Source organism: Heloderma suspectum, chromosome 5 (genome assembly GCF_057233095.1).
Source record: "Heloderma suspectum isolate Gila_16-S chromosome 5, 16-S_ref, whole genome shotgun sequence".
Classification (NCBI taxonomy): Eukaryota; Metazoa; Chordata; class Lepidosauria; order Squamata; family Helodermatidae; genus Heloderma; species Heloderma suspectum.
Window position 1 is genome coordinate 124729800 of NC_139462.1, and position 21101 is coordinate 124750900.

At 44.9% G+C, this 21101-nt stretch overlaps 1 protein-coding gene across 12 annotated transcripts; it reads right to left on the bottom strand.

Moving 5' to 3' along the window:
* Positions 1 to 1217: 1217 nt before the first annotated feature.
* PARP11 (poly(ADP-ribose) polymerase family member 11) lies at positions 1218 to 20529 on the bottom strand. Of its 12 annotated transcripts, XM_084859996.1 has the most exons (10): positions 19366 to 20244; positions 17137 to 17350; positions 15990 to 16124; positions 15458 to 15583; positions 12729 to 12849; positions 12112 to 12187; positions 9777 to 9849; positions 9560 to 9690; positions 5882 to 6033; positions 1224 to 4684 (listed from the first exon to the last, which is right to left on the bottom strand). In XM_084859996.1, the coding sequence occupies exons 4-10, from the start codon at positions 15578 to 15580 to the stop codon at positions 4374 to 4376; spliced, it is 987 nt and encodes a 328-aa protein (XP_084716122.1). In that variant the 5' UTR covers positions 15581 to 15583; positions 15990 to 16124; positions 17137 to 17350; positions 19366 to 20244; the 3' UTR covers positions 1224 to 4373. The 12 variants fall into 12 exon arrangements, with proteins under 12 accessions (XP_084716124.1, XP_084716119.1, XP_084716122.1 ...); XM_084859995.1 differs by lacking the exon at positions 15990 to 16124 and having other exon boundaries at positions 19366 to 20148; XM_084859992.1 differs by lacking the exon at positions 15990 to 16124 and having other exon boundaries at positions 12729 to 12817; positions 19366 to 20123.
* Between the last annotated feature and the right edge of the window lie 572 nt (positions 20530 to 21101).

Consider the following 21101-nt stretch of genomic DNA (forward strand, 5'->3'; position numbering starts at 1 on the left):
AAGTCAAGCGGCACGGAAGGTACACAATTCATACATCCCTAGCCAGGGCCTCCACCCCACTGGGAGGAGCGGAGGTGAACATGCAATAGCAGATGGGAGGGTGGGGGGGTTGCGTAAGGCACCCACCTGATGGGGAACCGACACCCACACTGGAGACCCCCAAAAGGCTTGGGGGGCAGCCTAGTCAGGCTTGGGGACGAGGAGGAGGAGGAAGGAGATGAGAGGGAGGCAGGGGGGCTGCGGGTCTGGCGCGGCAGGTTTTGGCAAAATGTCCCAGCTTTCCACACCGAAAGCATCGGTGCTCCGCACACCGCCGCTCTAGTTCCTCTGGCGGCAGCAGGGCTCAGGTAGCTCCCAGCGGCATCGGGGTCTCCTCCGCCCCCACCTCAGGGGCGAAGGGTGGGGGAGGGGGCAGGAAACGTGGGGGAATGGGAAGAGGGAAATCTCAGCCCCCGGTGCCCTGCTGGGTCTGCCGGCGCCCCTCCAGCCAACTATCTATCTGGAGGCAGGTCTGGATGAGGTCCTCCAAAGTAGGCGGGCTAGGCGTGCGTGCCAACTCATCCAAGATCTCGTCGTTCAAACTGTCTAAAAACTGAGCCACCAGCGTGGCATCATTTCACTGTAAATCCTGCATCAGCAAGCAAAAAGCTGTCATGTAGCTGGAAATGGAGTCCTTGCCCTGCCTGAGGCGGTGAATCTCCTGAGAAGCCGTCTGCATGAGCAGGGGGTCACCAAAAAATCTGGCCATCACTGTCATGAAATCTTGATAGTCCCCGAGCAGGGGGTCATTAGTGAGAAGGGGTCCCGAAGCCCATCTAGCTGCCACGCCTGAAAGTAGGTTAATGATAAAGCCCACACGAACCTGTTCTGACAGGAAATCCTCAGGTCGTATGTGCATGCACAGCTCTGATTGGGCCCGGAAAATCTGAAAAAGTCCTCTCTCACCAGAAAACTTCTCTGGCAGAACCACCGGCACTTGCAACGGGGGGGAATCGGAGGTGGTGGGGGTTGAACCGCAGCTTGCAGACTCCGTATGACAATCGTCAGTTGAGCCACTTGATCACGAAGAGCCTGGTTCTCTTGCGCAAGAGCTTGCACCGCCAGGTCCATGGCAGCCTCCAGAGGCAGAGAGAGAGAAAAAAGAGGAACGGGGACCAAGCTGCCTCTTGCAGTCCCCACCAACAGCCAACTCAGGACACAGACGACGAGGATTCTTTCCAAGACTTTATTTCATTATCACTTTATGACTCTTTCAGATACTAATCACTAGTGACAAAGCAAGGAACAGCACTGGGGAAAGATAGCAGAGTAGCCTAAGCTCCAGGTAAGGCAGTTGGCCCCGTTTGAAGGGGAACCATGGGAAGACCCTGAACTTATGGGCTAGGGAGAGATCCTCCCACTTTCCCTTGGGTCCTCGGGATGCGACCGTTGTTTGCGTGCCAAACGAGTGGTATGCCTTTCTGCGCCCTCCATCTGTTGTCGCTCAATGCGTCCATGCTGAGCATCCAGCAAGCTCCCCTCTAGCGTTCTTTCACTGCCAGGGTCACTATCTATCCCAAGAATGCTGGCAGGAGGAATCTCTGCCAGCTGCTGTGCTTGTGAGAGATGAGCAAGCTCCTCTCCCACGGATTGCTGTTCCTCCTCAGAATCAGAACTGCTCTGGGGCTCTATTGCCTCAGTTTCCACCCTGATAGGATCTCTTCTCGAACATCCCAGAGTGCAGGACATAGAATAATGGGCTCAAGTGACAGGAAGCCAGATTCTGGCTGAATATCAGGAAAAGTGTCCTGACTGTAAGAGCAATACGACAATGGAACCAATTCCCTAGGGAGGTGGTGGGCTCTCCCACACTGGAGGCGTTCAAGACGAGGCTGGACAGCCATCTGTCAGGGATGCTCTGACTTGGATTCCTGCAATGAGCAGGGGGTTGGACTCAATGGTCTTGTAGGCCCCTTCCAACCCTACTATTCTATGATTCTGTAAGTATTATTTTTTAACTGGACAAGCAATAGTCTTTCCCAGACCAAAACCAGGTAAAATTTGAAACCAAGATTTCATTCATCTTGCCAAACAGCCAAGCTCTTGGGTTGTCAGATAGTAATCTGCCGTTCTTGGTCACTCCTGGTGTTTTTTTAATCGCCCTCCCCCAAATTCCCTTGGAAGAAACAGCACCTCCAATGGCTTGAAGCAACAATAATGAACAGCAGTGGGCAGAAAGTAGATCAAGATCTACTGGTTTTAACCTATAAGGCCTTACATGGCTTGGGCCTGCAATAGCTCACAGCAGGCCTGGCCTGATATGAACATATCTGGACACAATCCAATTGTGGATTGCTCTCCCCACTGAGATCCACCTGGCGCCAGCATTGTCATCTTTTCAGCACCAGGTTAAGACTGTCCTCTACTCCCAAGCATCTGAGAGAATATGATGGGACATTTGTCAGTTTTATCCAATCCAGAAGGTCTGAGCATATAGCACCAGTTCTCACTTGCATGCACTGGCTGTACATTTTTGAGCCCAATTTGAGGTGCTGGTTTTAACCTAGAAAGCCTTCCATGGCTTATCTTATTGTAACTGTTTTTAGCTATTTTATATTGTTTCTTTAAAAAAATATGTTTATATTTTATATTATGTTTTTATTATCTTGTGTTTGTGGGGTTTAATATTTGTGAACTACCCAGCAAGCTTTGGCTATTGGGCAATACAGAAATGAAACAAAATGAAGTCTGTCCTTCCTTGCCCATCATTCAAATAATTAAAATCATTTCCCACCCTTACACCATTCTAAGCTCAAACATTGTGGTCTCCAAATGGTGATACATTTTACAAAGCACCTGAAAGTTGCTGGAGAAATTTGAATTTTACAGTACTGAGATTTCCAGCATTCAAAAATTAATTTCCAAAGGTGTGAATTTTAATATTTTCTTCAACATTTGAATTTGTAAATTCAAATATTTTGCTTTCTCTAGTTGATTTAAATTCTAACTGAAAATTACTATGGATACAGAAATAAACTGATTGCAGGATGTTCCAGACTGATGTAATTCTTTTTCCACTATAAGATCCAGCAGCTCTGGTACCCATAGCAGTTCCAGTGCACAAGGGGTTCCCTGTCTTTTTGTACAAGCTGAGAAACATTCCATGCCCACGGTAATGGAATCTCTGGACATGGCAAGAATGCTTGGCCCATAAAAAAGGACAAAGGAGCACCCACATGAAGCCACAGAGCACAGTGAGCATGAGAAAGAGAGTTTATCACCTCTCCCACAGGGCTTTGATCATACTGACTGGATACAACACATAAAAGTTAAGTGTGACAAAATATTACTGAATTCAGTGGGACTTTGGGCGGTCTCACTAGGCTCTGCAGGAACATGGAGGAAAAAATACAGCCACAGTCACAGAGCAAGCTGCTAGATCTTCATGTGTAGAACACTATTCACATTTACCTTTCTTCATATTATTACGTGCCCATAACTGTGAGATTATATTCCTTCAGTTTCACTGAGACTGGACCTAGATTTCTCCACAGATATGTGGCAACTGCAAGTCTGCTCTCCCTACCATAATGCCTAGGAGCATGCTTGTACTTTTGAGTTTTTCAGCTTCATTTTCCGTCACTTGTGAGGATGAGAAACTTGTGATCTTTATAATGTAATGTGAAACATTGAGTATCCCTGGATGAAATGAGGGAGAAAGTGACACAGTGCTGTTTCTTTCAGTGTCATATCTGCCATAACAACTAGTTCAAGCCTGAGACTCAAAACTACTTAAATTACTTTGGATTTATCCTAATGATATCATCACCAAAGATATTTATCTTTCCATAAAGGTGCAAGGCAGAGTTTTCTTAGAGTTATGGATTGTCCATCATGCAGCTGGAACTTAGATATTTAACACATTTATACCCTGCCTTTCTATAAAAAATGTCCAAGATAGAGAGTTTGGGAGATTTTAAATAACTACCTTATTGTTAGCCACAACTGCTAATAAGTGTTAAATTAGGTAAGATGTTACAGTCCTGTTGCAGTGCTGCCTGACTCTGCTGGATCCTTCAATTTAATGCTGTAGCCGACCTTGACAGATAATAGATTGTGGAGTAAGCAAACCAAACCAACTGTCCTGGGATTTTCAAGTCCTATTTGGTACAACTTCCCCAGGATCAATAGCAACATATGATGCAGTATACAAATAATTATGTTTATAAGTTTTCCAGGATTCTGAACGTAAATAATTTGAAGTCACGTTTCATATTTCCACTCTGAGTTACTGCTATACATTTACCCCTCAATACGTTTAACAAAACTAACGTACTCCTGTAAACAACACACAAAATAAAAACACCATCACACAACTCAGACATCTACAAGTCTCAGCTGAATTCTATTAAATATTCTGGATAGATCTGGTTGGTATCAAAGATAACAAAAATCTTTGGGTTCCAAGTGTTGTCCACACAGCTGTCATACAAATTTACAAAACTCCCATCTTTCGAAGGCGGCCTCACATATTTGGAGTCCCCACTAATATAGTCTCCAGTCAATACACGAGCAAGGAACATCACTTTATGCTTCCTAAACAAGTGAAGTTGCAGATCAACGCCGTGAATCTGAAATGTGTTGCCATACAAGTTGTCTTTGCAGAAGCGACTGGAGTATGAAGCATCCCTAGCAAAATATGTTCCTACAAAAAGAGAGATGTGCTTGAGCATAGCCTAGAAATAAATTCATCCCATTTGCCAAGGTCCTATGGAGGAAATACAAATGATGAAGAACATGCTGCTCAAAACGGCAACCCCATGTCAAGTTCCCTCTCTTCTCCCCACAAACTTGTATTAAGGGAAACACATGACAGGACATCATCTCCTGATCTATAGTGTGCATACCAGGTAAATGCAAAACATATCACATTATGCATTTCCATTAAGGACGACTAGAGGGGGAACTCAGAGGAGGAACTCAATACACAATTGCTATTCCGAGTTCTTCATCACATCTAACTCCAATCACAAAAGAGCTAAAACCCAGTTGTTTCCAACAGCCATCAGCTTCATTGCTGTATTTGCTGTGTACTGCTGAGTTCACCAGTGGATTCATGCCATACCCCTGAAATAGGCATCCTTCAGGAGAGCAAATTCCACAGCTGGAGGAAATATTACATAGGTGGTAATGGCAGTAAAGAATATAGTTGAGGAGGTGCATGGAAGGGTCACCCTATTCCACACTCTGCTGATGTGCACAACAGAGCTCCCAAATTGCTGATGCCCCTTAGTACCACTATTACATGCTTATTCAATATGGCACACAAGAAGGCTGGAAGAGGGCAGGGAGAAGCTTGGCCTCTCTTGGCAACTGCCTGCCTTTTATCAACCAGAATCCCTGCAAAACTGGGGCCACAGAAAGCTTCCTGGCTATAGAAAGCAGTTCTGTATGGGTGGGCAGGCAGTTGCTGTTCATTTAAGCAGACTGCCCACCATGTGTCTGGCTCTCCATTCCTCCTTACCCCCGGAACCCAGTCTTTGACTCATATGACCCGCATCCTCATATTTTACCCATCCTGGAGGGTCAGAAAAGTGTTCTTCGGAGTAACCAGCGTTCTGGTCTTTGTTTGCTTTTGCCTGGTGGTTCTTAATATTATCCCCTTGTGGATGAGCGGATATACTTGGGAATTCCAATTTATTTGCCTTGGGCCTCTTTCCTGGGATTAGTTCTGGATTATAGCTCTGGGACTGAGTACTATCAGCTTGCTTCTGACATACTTGGGAAGGCTAAAAAATTTTAGGGACACTGACAAGGGCAGTAGGAGCTACTTTAACGTACAGCATTACACTGAGATACTGCTGCCAAGCCATATAAAGGAATAACTTGTTGAGCCCCTTGCCTTTTCCATATACAGCAGCATGCATGCCATTGATTCTCCAGTCAAAGTTATGAACGCAGATGGCTTCAACAAATTCATTGCTGGTGCCGTGAAACAACATATGTTCATTAATGAAGGAGACACCTCTTTTCTTCTTTAACTGAGCCTTTTTCCTGTTGAAAAGACAGGATTACCAACAGTTTACAATGAAAATCAAGTACTAGAATTACTATCTGGGCAAAGCAAGCACCAAGACTGGAAAGCCCTCGACTGAGAGCAGAGTTCTCCAGCCTTTTGGGAGGCTATGGGCACATTTGACATTTTGAAAACATGCCCTAGGCACTACCATGATCTGGCTGCTGTAGGCCGGTGGGGCACCAATCACAAAAATGCTGGGAGTGCTCCCGTAACATCTGCCTGTTTTGCTATGTATGTAATATTGTTAAATTTAACCCTGCTAAGATACGGCTAATAGTATGCCAGAGAGTGAGTGAAAGGTGGGAGGGGCCTGTGTGTGTGTGAGGATTCTGAGGTTATATAAGGAATGAAATGACAGTTATAAGTCAGACAGGGCCTTAGGGACTGAGGAAGCAACATCTAGTTAGTGGGGTTTGTGTACAGGATTTTAGAAGGGGTAGAATAGGTAGGGAAGTCAAGAACAAGTATTAATGAATAATAACAACATGTAAGTCTTCTTGTGTTAAATAAATTTTTATTTGTTTTTAAAAATCCAAATTCCCACGTTTGATTTTACACTACCTTTATTATATTTACTTCCTGGTTACTTCTCCTGTAGTGGGTTGAGAGAACCAATTGAGCATACTGAGTTTCTCTGGAACCCACAGAGAGTAAAAGGGCTAAAGCTTGTAGGACAGTGGGTACAGTTGTCCCAAAGTGAAAGCAGACGTTCCTGAGGGGTTTGGTTCTGAGTTTCTGAGGAGGCTTGAGAAAGGTGGAAGGAAACCTGGGCAGGAATGTCACAGCTCCCTTATCTCTGCTTGTGTATGTGCATGAATGTGCACCCTGTGTGTGCGCTACTCACTCTCTTGCTCATCTCTCTCTCTCTCCTTCCTTCTCTCTGCCTCCTCTCTCTCTCTCTCTCTGGCCCGTCTTTCCTTCCTTCCTGCTCCTCTTTCTCTCTCTCTCTGGTCCCTCTCTCCCCTTCCCTCCTCTCTCTGGCCCCTCTTTCTCTCTCTATCTCTGGATCCTCTTTCTTTCTCCTCATGTCCCTGCAAGAGAACAGAGCAATTTCGTCATTCATTTGCATGAGGTGAGAAAAGGCCCCTCTGCTGAAAATCAGCTAGAAGGATGAAGTCACCCTGCCAAGGACCCTATTGCCCCAAGGGTTGGGGGGGGGGCTCCTCCCAGCCAATTTTCAGCAGGAGGCTCCCCACTCCCCTTATTTAAAGTAATAAAGAAATGTCTCCATTGGTTCAAATAGGTAGGAAAAAGACCCCTGCTGAAAACTGGTGGGGGGAGGGGGGTGAAGGTCAACCCCCTCCAAGGACCCTGTTGCCCCAAGGGTCTTTGTTGGGGGTGGACTTTGCACCCACTCCAGTTGTTTTTCAGCAGGTGTGTGTGTGTCTCACACACATACAGACACCGTATATACTTTCAGAGGGGAAAATAGCTTGGTGGGAAGGTGCCTCTGCCTGGCCTTGAGGGCACAGTGCCATCAGTGGATGCTCAATGGAAACCCCTGACCTGTCCTGGAGGTACAGAAACACCTTTTTCTGTACTGTCCAGTACAAGCCCTCCAAACCTTCTGCATCTTCAACAGTTGTCCTCTCACAGAGAGCAGAACAAACTGCATGAGGTGATAAAATCCTGAGTTAACAAAATGGATTGTGCCATTTCAGATGCAGGTAGGTAGCCTTTTTGGAAGCAGGGAGAGGCCTGGGATAGACCTCCAATATGCTAGTTTTCAACTGCAAGGAGCTGTTTTGTTATTGTTTTTTAAATACATACACAGGGGAGCATTTCAAAAATAGTGTTCCCCATCCATCTGCAGTCTGAAGTAGTGCAGTCCTCTGTTCCACCTCATTCTGCTGCATGTATAGAGATTTTCCTTTATACCACTGTAGAATGGAAGTCCTAGAACAAGTACTGAGGTATCACCTTATACTTCAATATCCAGTGGCCATAGTAAATCTACTACCAGTAAATGTTATTCCACTTATCTGTAAGATAGTTTCAGTGAGACCCTTAGAGGTGAACAAATTGCCCACTGTGGGATTCTTGTCAGAGAAACTATTATGCAAAACCAGTACATCTCTGCTTAATAGAACTGCTTCCTGCAAGCATCCACATATAGCAGAGGTGAGGAACCTGTAGCCCCCAGATGTTGTTACACTACAACTCCCATAATTCCTGACTATTGGCTATGCTGACTGGAGCTGATGAGAGTGAGTCCAACATCTGGAGGGCCATAGGTTCCCCATCCCAGGCATATAGCTATGGAGCAAATTATGAAGAAGGTTATGAAAAAATGTGGTTTAATGCCGAATACAATGACTTAAAAATTGCAAACAAGAATCAAGGCTTGCAGACAGCCACTTGCCTGGTTGTCTGTGGTAAGAACTGTTTCTAGGTGGCCAGGCAAGGGTGCTTTAGAAAAATGTTTTTTTCTTTTAGACCAATAGAAGTATATGTGGGCAGGTGGGCCAATACATTGTGTGAGCCTATTGAAAAGCTGCATACATGACACTGGTTTAAACAGGGTTTCTGCTAACAGAGCACTTTAGGGATTATCTGGTATATTCCTAGCAGTGTGGCATATGCCGGCGTGAAAGGGCTTCACCATGGTGAGCCATGCTGCACATTCCACAAGCGGCAGGTAAAAGATATGCAGAGATCATTTCAGGTGGCACTTCTGTGATAGAAGAACTATGTTTACTGGCCTAACCTTTAAAAATTCTGCCTTTAATTCCGCTTACCTTCAATCTTTGTCCCTCAAACACCAAATATAGCTACAAATTAGAGATTTAGAACTGAAAAAAGTTTGTGGCACTTGTCAGTTGATAAGCCAGTTAGGCCTCAACACTTGGAATTAAAAAGACTTTAAAGCCAACCGTCATGTTCACAATGATGTTACTTCACAAATCGTCTTGAATTAAACATCATCAGGGTGATGAAGGGAGAGATGTGGATTGACAGCAGCCATTTGTTTATGATAAAAGTATGTATGTATGTATATGTGTGTATATGTATACACACGCATGCACACACACACACACACACACACATCATATTTAAAGTGTAGTTTGGGCCCCAATGCACACTTTACCAGGAGGTAAACAAGAGGCAAGAACAGCACTATAAAGTCAGAGGAAGCCTGAGCTGATTAAGGGTGCTTCCAGATGAGGTTTTTATTGTGCATTCACCCTACCTCAGTTTTGGAATTTTATGGGGAGGGAAGGGGCCCAGAGGCCGCGTTCCATTTGTAAACCCTCCTGTGTTTCCCCATTGCTTCTTCCATCTTTTTCTTACAACAGAAAATCCGTTAAGGAGGAAAAGACAGAATAGCTGCATAGTGTCTTTTGATATCTGGAAGCACCCTTAAATGGAGCAGAGGTACTAAAACAGGTATCTTAAGCTTGAAAATTAGGTACACATAAATACTGACATGATACGTCTTTAAAATGAGAGAGATTCCATTCAGAGAATTTAGCACACAAATTAGTTTGGAAATAGTCTCACCTGCAAAAAAATTCCCACAAGTCTAGGTTTTGAATTCTCTGAATTCGTTTAATCTGTTTGCTATCCATTGTTTTCCCAAAGTGGCTAGCAACTTCATTATATTCATTTGTCTGCTTTTGCAAAGGAATAAGCTGAAAAAGAGATGTCCATAGAGCTTTACCCAGATGCATTAGTCCTTTGCTTCCAACATATTCAGAAGACCCTATTAAGCTCTTACCTGGTACGGTTCTTCTGAATTTACGTTTTCCCAGTGTGAAGGCACAGGGATAGACTGATTTTCACAGATGTAACTTTAAACACAAAAGAAGAAGCAGGCACACGGTCACACCCTAGCCTCACATTGCCTCCTCCAGCACAGCAGAAAGCTGAGATAAGGGGTGGGGGTCCTAACTGAGGTTAATGGGTTAGGTAGATACTGCATATTCTTTTCCATTACATACATTTTTAGTATATAAAAGGCTGGTGGAACATCACTGGAACTGAACTTTAACATTATTTTAGTTTTCTGTGAAAACATCAACAAAAACCAATACAAGAATGTCTAGTTCCACGCACTCAAGTGTCTCATCACAAAATGGAAAACTACAGTCAATGCATCCACCAGAAGCTAGAGCTGCCATTGTGAGGAGCAGCAGCAGCGTGAGTCCCTCCCCTCGGCCACACAGAGACACGAGCCAACGTCCCTTACAGCAAGCGATCAACGGTATCGTTTCTCCCCTGAATGGGAAATCACCTGCATAGTGACTGGGGGGGGGGGGGGGGGCAATGCTGCTCCTCCTCAACACTACTGCTGGCTTCTGGTGAAGGCATGAACTGGGCCTAAGTTTCTATCTCGACAGAACTACTGGGTCTAAGTTTCTGTATCAACAGAATTAACATGCATGTGCATCCTGTGCAAGCAATCGCCACTTAAAATTTAAGCAGGCAGTCTTCTCCTGGTTGGGCTCCTGGGGCAATGCATCCTGAGAACCATTTGGAATATTCCTAGAGTGTGTGTGATGCAACTATGTTTGGGAATAATGCTTTTGAGCTGATAACAAATGGTGTGGTTTACAAATCAGTAGCGGGGGAGGGATGGACCAAACATGTCCTGTAGCAAGAGGTGGGCCTTCTTGGTGATACACTTGTGAGGGAAGTGGCTCTCCTGAGTGAAAGCAAACCCGGAAACGGGTGGAGGTGGCAAGAAGAAGTCAGAGCCCTTAGCTGGGGCGGGACATGTAAAATATAGGGGTAGGATTGATTTGAGAGGGGAAAGAAGACTCCATCTGTGGAGAGAAAGTGACATATTATAAAAGAGAGAAAGGCTGGGCTGTAGAAAGTGTTTCTGTTGGTAAGGAGTCAAAGGGATGGGGAGAAGTGTACTTGTGGAAGAGGCTGGGTACTAGGTGGGAAGGCCACGTTAAATACTGATTTCTGTTAAATCTTGCATTTCTTTTTTTGCCACTCTTTATGAAAATGTAAACCATTGAAAATAGTTTTAATTTCCTCCTGGGATTTTGTTTTTGAACTGCAATCTAACCTGAGCCCTTGGCACAGGGAAGGATTAAAATATAAATAATCACGCCGGCAATTTAATGCTCTGCTGAACCTTAGGCTTATGATTTTAGATAGGCCTAACACATTAATCCACCTCCATTTTTCCTACAATTATTATGCTTCACTTCTTCCTGCTGTTCGTTTATTTATTTATTTACCCTTTCACAGCTTAGAACACCAAGAGGATGCAAGAGAGATGCTCGAACTAAGACCAGAAGTAATCTTTACACTATTTTTCAAAATCAGTGTTGGAAAAGCTGAATTCATTAATCTGATTCACCTACCCATTCCTTTTCCTGCTTGAATCCTGTACTTGTTTATATGATCAAGGAGTTAATTCAAGGATGAAGAGAGCTGAAAACAAGGAAAGAGATCCTGTGCACTTGCACAGCTCCCATTCAGTGAGGGTTGAGCAAAATTACTTTTCAGTGAATTGTGCCCACAGGTGCAACAGACTTCAAATTTTCTGAATGCAACTATTTTCAGTGGTGTAAAGCAAAAAAAGTTAAACTACCTCCTTTCTCATATCAGCAAATAAAGAGCTGGCGTATATATTGCATTAGACATTGCTGAATGCCTGCTTCAATTGTTTCCTACAATATCTGGCATATACCAAGTGAGGAACTTGTCACACCAAAACTGGAAGTATAAGGATGCTTCCAGATGCCAATTAGAAGGCGTCTTAGCACTGCCAGTTAGAAGGCATTGTGCAGCTATTCCATCTTTTCTTCCTTAATGGATTTTCTGTGGTGAAAAAAAAATAAGGGAGAAGTGGTAGGAAAACACAGCAGAATTACGAGCAGAAGATAGTGTTGTCTGGACACCCCACCCCGTAAAATGCTGTGAATGAGGCAGGCCAACGGCCCTGCCTGGTAGCATCTATTCTTTCACCAGCCATCTCTTGCATTTTAATCCATGAGGGGTAAAAACAGAAACACAGAAAATCTCTACACTAGTAAATTTACAGAAAATACCAATATGTAACAAGGAAAACACAAGTGACCTTTACGTCCTACCTGAAGGCACTGATAGAGAATGGCGCTCGCTTTATGGGACGTTCTTTTCCAGTTGTTTGATTGGTTTGTTTCATCCCTGTGGACAAAACCAAAGTTAGGCAAGATCTGGAAAGTGAACAGACAGTATTCTCTCAAGTACTCTTATTCAGAGTAACTTCATGGGAACTATTTTATTTAATGGCCCAGTTTGCATGTAACAGAATCCAGAGGTTTTGTTTAAACTCTGCTAGGGCATGTGGCTTGATCACTCCCACCTGGCTCCTCCTGCCATTAACTAAACAAGCTAGAGACTTGGTTAGCACTGTGTTTAAACTTGGAACTCTGGCTTGTTTCTCCCTTGAGAAGCCTTACTTGAATCTTTAGGGAGAAAAAGACAACTGTGTGTTTCTCATGTATGTGGAGCAGACATAGATTTCTCAACTAAAGGAAAACAAGATAAATCCTGTAAACATATCTAGAGAACAAGGCTAGAGCATATTGACTATTTCCACAAATATCAAATTATGCTAGTCTGCAAGAGTAAAAAAAAATTCTACCAATATTTTGCAACTAGGCTCACCCTCTATAGATTTCACTATGATACACTTGTAAAAGTATACGCAGAAAGATATACGTACCTGAAAAGTCTAACATGTAGTTAAATTTTGCAGTTGTAAAAGAAATGGAGCCTTGTGGATTCATTTTGAACCTCCTTTCAATGTCTTCACTGCTAAGTGAACACTGTGTATTAGAATCAGTCTTCAAAACAAATAGAAAGCACATTTTAAAAGGGATTTTAAAGGCACATTTTACCAGGGATGATATAATAATAACAACTCTTGTAAGACAGTAATATAGGCCAGATTATTATCCTCATATCACAGGTAGGGAGTGAGGCTGAGAGCGAGTGAGCAGGAGAGCTGCTTGCTTAAGGCCCCCTAGTGAATTCATGACAAAGTTCATAGTTCTACCATATGCATCAATCCATCCCCGAAATTCAGCAACAAGGAAACCCAAACTCTGCACAGAGTTATGCAAAATAAGTATACTGAATGTTTTACTTTGCATTATGTATTCTGCTTCCACATTGTGGGTGTGTTAAGAACTAGTATGGCAGGGAGAAAATGAAAAGGAAGGCAAAGGCAGAGAAATTAGTACATATGGGAATACATGAAAACAAGAGGGAGTACACTACAAAGGGTCCTTAAGAGCTGTCCCCAGCTATTGGAAGCCTTGTTCAAACGCTGAAATTTGATCAAAGTTTTCAGACGTTTCAGATATTTCTCTAAATATCCCTTACAGCGAGCGGTCAACAGTATCGTTTCTCCCCTGAATGGGAAATCACCTGCATAGTGACTGGGGGGGGGGGGGGGGGGCAATGCTGCTCCTCAACACTATTGCTGGCTTCTGGTGAAGGCATGAACTGGGCCTAAGTTTCTATCTCGACAGAACTACTGGGTCTAAGTTTCTGTATCAACAGAATTAATATGCATGTGCATCCTGTGCAAGCAATCGCCGCTTAAAATTTAAGCAGGCAGTCTTCTCCTGGTTGGGCTCCTGGGGCAATGCATCCTGAGAACTATTTGGAATATTCCTAGAGTGTATGTGACGCAACTATGTTTGGGAATAATGCTTTTGAGCTGATAACAAATGATGTGGTTTACAAATCAGTAGTGGGGGAGGGATGGACCAAACATGTCCTGTAGCAAGAGGTGGGCCTTCTTGGTGACACACTTGTGAGGGAAGTGGCTCTCCTGAGCGAAAGCAAACCCAGAAACAGGTGGAGGTGGCAAGAAGAAGTCAGAGCCCTTAGCTGAGGCGGGACATGTAAAATATAGGGGTAGGATGGATTTGAGAGGGGAAAGAAGACTCCATCTGTGGAGAGAAAGTGACATATAAAAGAGAGAAGGCTGGGCTGTAGAAAGTGTTTATGTTGGTAAGGAGTCAAAGGAATGGGGAGAAGTGTACTTATGGAAGAGGCTGGGTACTAGGTGGGAAGGCCACGTTAAATACTGATTTCTGTTAAATCTTGCATTTCTTTTTTTGCCACTCTTTATGAAAATGTAAACCATTGAAAATAGTTTTAATTTCCTCCTGGGATTTTGTTTTTGAACTGCAATCTAACCTGAGCCCTTGGCACAGGGAAGGATTAAAATATAAATAATCACGCCGGCAATTTAATGCTCTGCTGAACCTTAGGCTTATGATTTTAGATATGCCTAACACATTAATCCACCTCCATTTTTCCTACAATTATTATGCTTCACTTCTTCCCGCTGTTCTTATTTATTTATTTATTTATTTATTTACCCTTTCACAGCTTAGAACACCAAGAGGATGAAAGAGAGGGAGTACACTACAAAGGGTCCTGAAGAGCTCTCCCCAGCTATTGGAAGCCTTGTTCAAATGCTGAAATTTGATCTAAGTTTTCAGACGTTTTAGATATTTCTCTGCAACTCTTATGTTCTAGAACAGTCCTGTAAAGCCCCCAGTGAACGGTTAAGCTGAATACAGCCTACCAGCTATGCACAGTGGCCCACCAAGGGCTTGATAAACTTTCTTTGCTGCCTAGAGCTGCAAAAACAGGAGGGTATTAATCAACTGGTGGGCCCCAATACATGGCTGGTAATGTGTATTTAACTTGGTGGAACACAGCTTAAGTCAGTCTGTGCTAGAAATTGCTTTGTGCAAGGAGGAAAGTGCAAGGCACAATTCTCAAAATTTGAAGTCCTGAATCAGATTCCTCACATCAGGAGTGGGCAGAAAGTAGATCTCCAGAGGTTTTGGACTTCAGCTCCCAGAAGCCCCTACCAGCATGGCCAATGGTCTGGAATACTTGGGAGTTGAAGTTCAAATCATCTGGAGATCTACGTTCTACCCATCCCTGCCTCACATCTATAGCAATCATAAAACAATGTCTAACATCATTTGTGAAGGAACAGAACTGTCCCCCTTTTTTCTATTTAGCTTGGTTTTAAGATATTATATGGTTAAATCTTTGTGTATTATTCAATTTCAGCCAAAAGAAATTAGGAGTCAAACATTAGTTAGAAAGTACAAGTCAGGAAGTTTGTTCAGGAAGTCAGGAGATTATAAAGTTCAGCAGAAGAAAAGGAGAGAGAGCAGAGAGAGCAGACAGAAGAGGAAAGAATCAGTGCTGCTGGAACTGGAAAGCTGATTGGAGGAGCTGAACCAAGGACAGTATGAGATTTAACGGGGCTTACTCCCAGATAAGTAGGCATAGGGTTACAGCCCCAGCTTTACTTCCCCCTCTGTGAAATGTAAAGATTGACCTTCTTTGCAAGTTGAGAGGATAAGATAACATAGAGCCAGATAGGATGGGCCATTTACATATCCAAATGACTACCTCAAACATATGCCATTTGCCACATTCAGCCAAGTAAAACCAGCCCCACTGGGTATCCGATGTATCCATTTCTTCAAGATGATCTGCCACATTCTGGAAGAGTTCATCTGCTCCTTGAAACATTTCCTGAAATAGTCAGAACAATTCCATGAGTGAAATTCTAATTATAGAAAGCTTTTACTGCTCTGAAATTTTAAAAGCCAATCTATGGCTCCTAGACAGCATCTGAGGAGCCACAGGATACTGCAGATCTCTTCCAAGGCAGCCGGACACAGAGCTCCGACCACAGAGGAGATCTGGTCATGGATCTTTCCCCCTAACCCAGCCACCACGGAAAGCTCCCAAGCAACTTCCTTTTCCAAGATTGGTGTTGTGAACTCAGAAGAGGGAGGAAAGCCAGGAGGCCAGTGGGTGGGAAGGGGAGAGGCCACAGATCTGCTGGATCCACAAGCCTCTCAGCTCCCGTCACCATGTCCAGCCAGGTAGATGAGTTAGAGAGGCTTGGAGGCTCAGCAAGCTCAAAATCCTTTACCGTAGGAATGGAAGGCGAAAACAACTGTCGTCCTTCCTGCCCTGCCTGGCTCTTGCCACCAGGGCTGTGGATGAATGGAATGCTCAGAGATTGGAGCCCTCCATCTAAGGAGCATCAATCTTGTAGGACTTCACTCTAAAAATGTAAAGTTATTACATAGGGCTCATGCCCTGTATAAGGTTTGCATCACAGGGAAAAGACAGATATAAACACTTGAAAGCCAAAGTAACTGCAAGCAAGTTTTTGTTATGCTGCTGGAAAACAAGGATTTATTACACCCACCATACAAAATAGTACGAGACCCCCTATTTGTAGACTAATCTTTAAGAGAAGAGCTTTCCATTCTGAAGAACACAGGGCTGCCTCCAAAAATGGCAGTCCCATGTCAAGCCCATTTCTATGATCAAACCTTAATAGCAGCCTAACAATAATTTCAAATAAATAAACAGTGCTGTTCCTCTTACCCTAACTACAAACATCGTTATGATGTGCTTCCCACACCAGTGGCAAGCTATGACATTAAGGGCTGGGAAACACATTTCATAATGACATTAAGGGAGCAATCCTATGGCTGCTAGACAGTGGCTAGATGGCCAAAGGATATGGTGTTTTCCAGGAACCGATCTCCCCGCACTTCCACACAAGGCAGCATGGAACAGCCCTGTCCTCCACGCTCACAAGAGGAGTGTGGAGCGGCTGAAAAGGGGCATGGCTGGGGGCGTTCCAGGGCAGGCAGAACTGCCTGTACGACACACCCTATGTGTTGTACAACAGCCTCCTTCCCCACTCCGTGCTCCTGTGGCTACACAGCCACTATCAACTGTCTAGCCTAAACTGCAGGGCAGGATGAGCGTGGAGGGAACAATCCTCTCCGTGCTTCTCCTGCCCTGCTTTGGATAGGCAGTCACCTCTAAGTTCGGAGGCAGCCACCTATCTCGATAGGATTGGGCCCTAAGATACAAAGCGAGTTGAACTAAATGCTACGGAGAATTGTGGGTGGGGATCTTGACATGGGCCTTCTTCTTTTTACAATGTATGGCTCCACCAGTTACCATCCACTTTCCTCAGCATGACCAAGGTTGGAAAACACTATGGTTGCTTCCAGTCTAACAGGTTGGTCTGGAATTGCCATCCTTTACTGACTCACTTTTTATGAAGAATCCAGACAATGTTGTTGACAAATAGTTGCATTCCAATGTTTTCTGTGTTGTCAGAACCAATTTGTGGCAATTTCAAAATAAAATGCAAATACATCCCAAGATTGTCCAGTGTTGATAGAAAGCACTACTGAAGCTTTTCAGGGTTCCTATACACTTAATTAAAATGTTCTTGTTTACAGGTTCAGCTGCTTGGATTCCTTTCTGTTAAAGGTAAGAGCAGGATTACTGATGAATAGCCTGCTAATTGCCCTCTCAACAAACTGTCATAACTGGCCTTCCTATTGCTTTAATTAGTTGTTTCCTGTAATCCCACCCCCCATCAATTAATCAGTTTAGGGATTGGTATCTGCCCAACATATTCTACATATTCATCTCTCTAACCTCTTTTAGCATTACTTTCACTTTTTGTCATCTGACAATCCAACCAGCTTCCTGAACAATTTCCAGTTTCTGATATATTTAACAAAATATTGGTTGGTCTTAGTTTGTAGCAATGTGCTTCTCTTTTTTTTCCACTTAGCTATAATTTAGAGAGCAATGCTATGGTCTGTGGAGCGCATCTGAAAGACCATAGGATGGCTTGGAAAACCCCTTCCAAGGTTGGAGATAGCATTCTGACCTCAGAAGGAGGAGTCGTAGATCTGCCCCCTGCCCTTGGCGTGGAGAGAACGATGCCGGTTGCCTCTCCAAGGTCAGAAAACTGTCCTCGGAGAGAAGGAAAATAGGGCGTTCTGGTGAGTGGGAAAGGGAAGAGACCAGAGAGGCTAGGATATGATTTATCCTAAGCATCCTCCAGCCTCCTTCCCTCCCCATCCAAAGGGCCCTCCCTATACGTTAAAAAGCAAATCAAGCAAAAACTCAAAGCTCAGAGGATGAGGGGAGGGGGGCAAGATCACCTCTGCTGCTCCTCCCACCCTGCGAGCTTCAGCCTAGCAAGAGATAGGAATCATGGAAGCCGCTAAGTTCAGAGTAGAGATCTAACATTTCCAGAAATTCTGAGGCCATGGAAAACCGCCCCCCCCCCCCCCGGGGGTGGAAAAAACCCAGATATTTTGGGAAAAGTACAAAAATAGGCAACACTTTTTTTTACTGCTCTTTACAGATCTGCAGTCACTTTGTTGCTTCAAGACTGCCTTCCCCAACCTGGTGCTCTCCAAATATTTTGGACTTCAGCTCCTATCAGCCTTAGGCAGTATGGCCAATGGCCAGGAATGCTGGGCACTGAAGTCCAAAACATCTAGAGGGCACCAGGTTGGGGAGGGCTGCTTTAGTAACATAAAGCAGCCCTTCTATTCCTAAAGTTGTTTGCTCACAACATTATCATTATATTTTAAAACTTTTAGAAGTAAGCTCAGTTAAGGCGCAATCCTACGCATGGTTAGAGAAAAGACCTACAACTCCCAGCATGCCCCAGCCAACAATGCATAGGATTGTGCCCTTAATAAATTTGTAATTATTGTCTGAATGCATTAAATGACTGCTACAGCATCAGAAATACGGGACTCTAAAGAACAAAACCCAAACTGTCAAGAATGCACATTTACTGTCTAGAGGGCACAATGGTGACTCTACTCACATGTTAGGAAACTGAGCATAAATCTATATTAGTAAAATATACTTTAGATCAATAATTTTAAGAAAGAATGGAAGAAATAAGTATGCTGGGAATCTTACAGAGAGGATTAAAAAAACATTTCCCCCTGGCTTCATTATTTCTAGATATTTTACATCTCTAGTCTTTCTAAGTATTCTTATTACACAGTTTTTAGAAATAATTTTGGGTGGAGTAAAGGCTGGGTAACAATATATAAATACTATGTCTCAAATTCTAAAAGAAAATATTTCATAATCCAAAGCTGTTCAATTTTTCGAGAAAACAAAAATGGTCCTAGAGGAAAAAACAGGTTTTTCCCAATCTTTCCAGGGATTTTCTGGGCACTCACATCTCTAGTTCAGAGCCTCCTGAGAAGCGAGAATGCAGTCCATAGGATTTATTTAACCAGAGCTTGTGCTCCTTTTTATTTTCATTTGGTCAAGATTTTCACTGTTTAATGAAAGCTTTATTGCTTTTGATAGTTTTTTTTAGTCTGCTAATTAACCATACTGGCATTGTCTTGAACTTGTTGGTAGCTTCTTCTGGCTATACATTATAGCTGAATTTTATTATTGTTGCCTTACATAATCCCCAAGCATTCTGAGAGATTTGACCCTCTTACCTTGACTCACACTTCTGACTTCCTTTTAAGAACGTAAGAACATCTAGTCCAGCATTTTGTTCACACGGTGGCCAACCAGCTGTCAACCAGGGATCCACAAGCAGGACAAGAACGCAAGAGCACCCTCCCACCCTGTTCCCAAGCAACTGGTGTACATAAGCTAACTGCCTCTGGTACTGGAGTTGGCACATAGCCATCAGGAGAAGTAGCCATTGATACCTTCTCCAGGTATTTCTCTAACCCGCTTTTAAAGCCATCCAAATTGGTGGTAATCACTAAACCGTGCGATAGCGCATTCCACAGTTTCACTATGTGCTGTGTGAGGAAGTGCTTTTTGAACCAAAGCGGTGCGCAATCCTATGGCCCTCAGACAGGATCGGGGGGCAGGGCGTGGCACAAGACAGTTCGGGTTCCTGGACCCGAGGTGGTGGTGGGGCGCTCCGGCCTAAACCCAGGAGTCCGAGCCCCCCACCCCGCCGCCTGCCTCGCCCAGATCGCAAAGGCGATCAGGGGGCGGAGGCCAATGCGCGGCCGCCCCGCTCCCCTCTCGGCCCCGCAGCCAGCGGAGAAGCCCCCAGACGAGACGCAGAAGGGGGCGCCTCCCGCTCCGCGTGCGCGAAAGCCGCCTCGCCGGCAAGCGCGCCAACACCGGGGCGGCCGGGGAAGGCGGCGCCCTCTCGCTTCCCCCGTCGAGGTGAACCCGCCCCGCCGCAGCTCTCCGGCAACACCCCCGCCGCAGGACAGTCCCCAGCCGGACTGCGGGATCCAACGCCCCCCGGGAACGCCCCCCACGAGGCCCCACCTGGCCTGGAGGCGCCGCCCACCCACCGGCGAGGGCCTCGCGCAGGCTCTCTCCGTGGCTCACGTACCACAGCGGGGGAGGGGCCTGGGCGGCCCGCGGGGGCGAGACGTCCGGCCGGATGCCCGCGCCGCGGCGTCCTCCGCGGGCCGGGGCAGCAGCGGCGCAGACGGGCCTTGCAGCCGTGGCACGAGGAGGAGGGTCCGCGTGCTGCACGGGGAGCGTCTGGCGTTTACTTGTCCTCAGACGCTGAGCGACATGCGGTCGCTATTCCCGCGAGGCGGCGAGGGCCCAAGGCCAACCTGAGCGTCACCGCGAAGGCGCCTCGGACACGCGAGGCATCTTCACTTGGGCAGCGTTTCCCTGCGCGTTCCGTCAGAAACGTGCTTTGATAGGCTGCAGTTCCTGCAGGGTGTTTTCTCCGGAAGTCCAATCGCGTTCCCCCCGATTAAGTTTCCCGGCACCCATCATCCATTGACAGTAACTGGATGTTAAGATACAAATACAAAGGGCTGATGGGCAATGAAGTTCTTTTTTAGGGCTGTGGCCTGTGCAGTAATCCTACAGAGAACTTCATTGCCCATCAGCTCTTTCGAGCTCTGCTCCAACCACCCTCAAATTATTATGTCAGAAAGGAAACGAAACGAAAATCACTCCTTTACACTCTCCCCATAGCCCTGTTGCAAGTTGCAGCTTTTCCTTAATGTGAATTGCCCCTGGGATGAAGAGAGAGTGTTTTAAGACCATCCTACTGTGGGGTGGAGAGTGGTTTACAACAACCCTGCAGTGTAGTTCAGTGTTGTTATCCGCATATCAGAGAGGGTTGAAGCTGGGACAATTTATGGCAACCATGCAATGTAGTGCAATGTTATGTAATTAACATTTAGTTCAGTATAGTTACCATTTTGTACATCAGTCAGGATGGTTAAATAGTGCT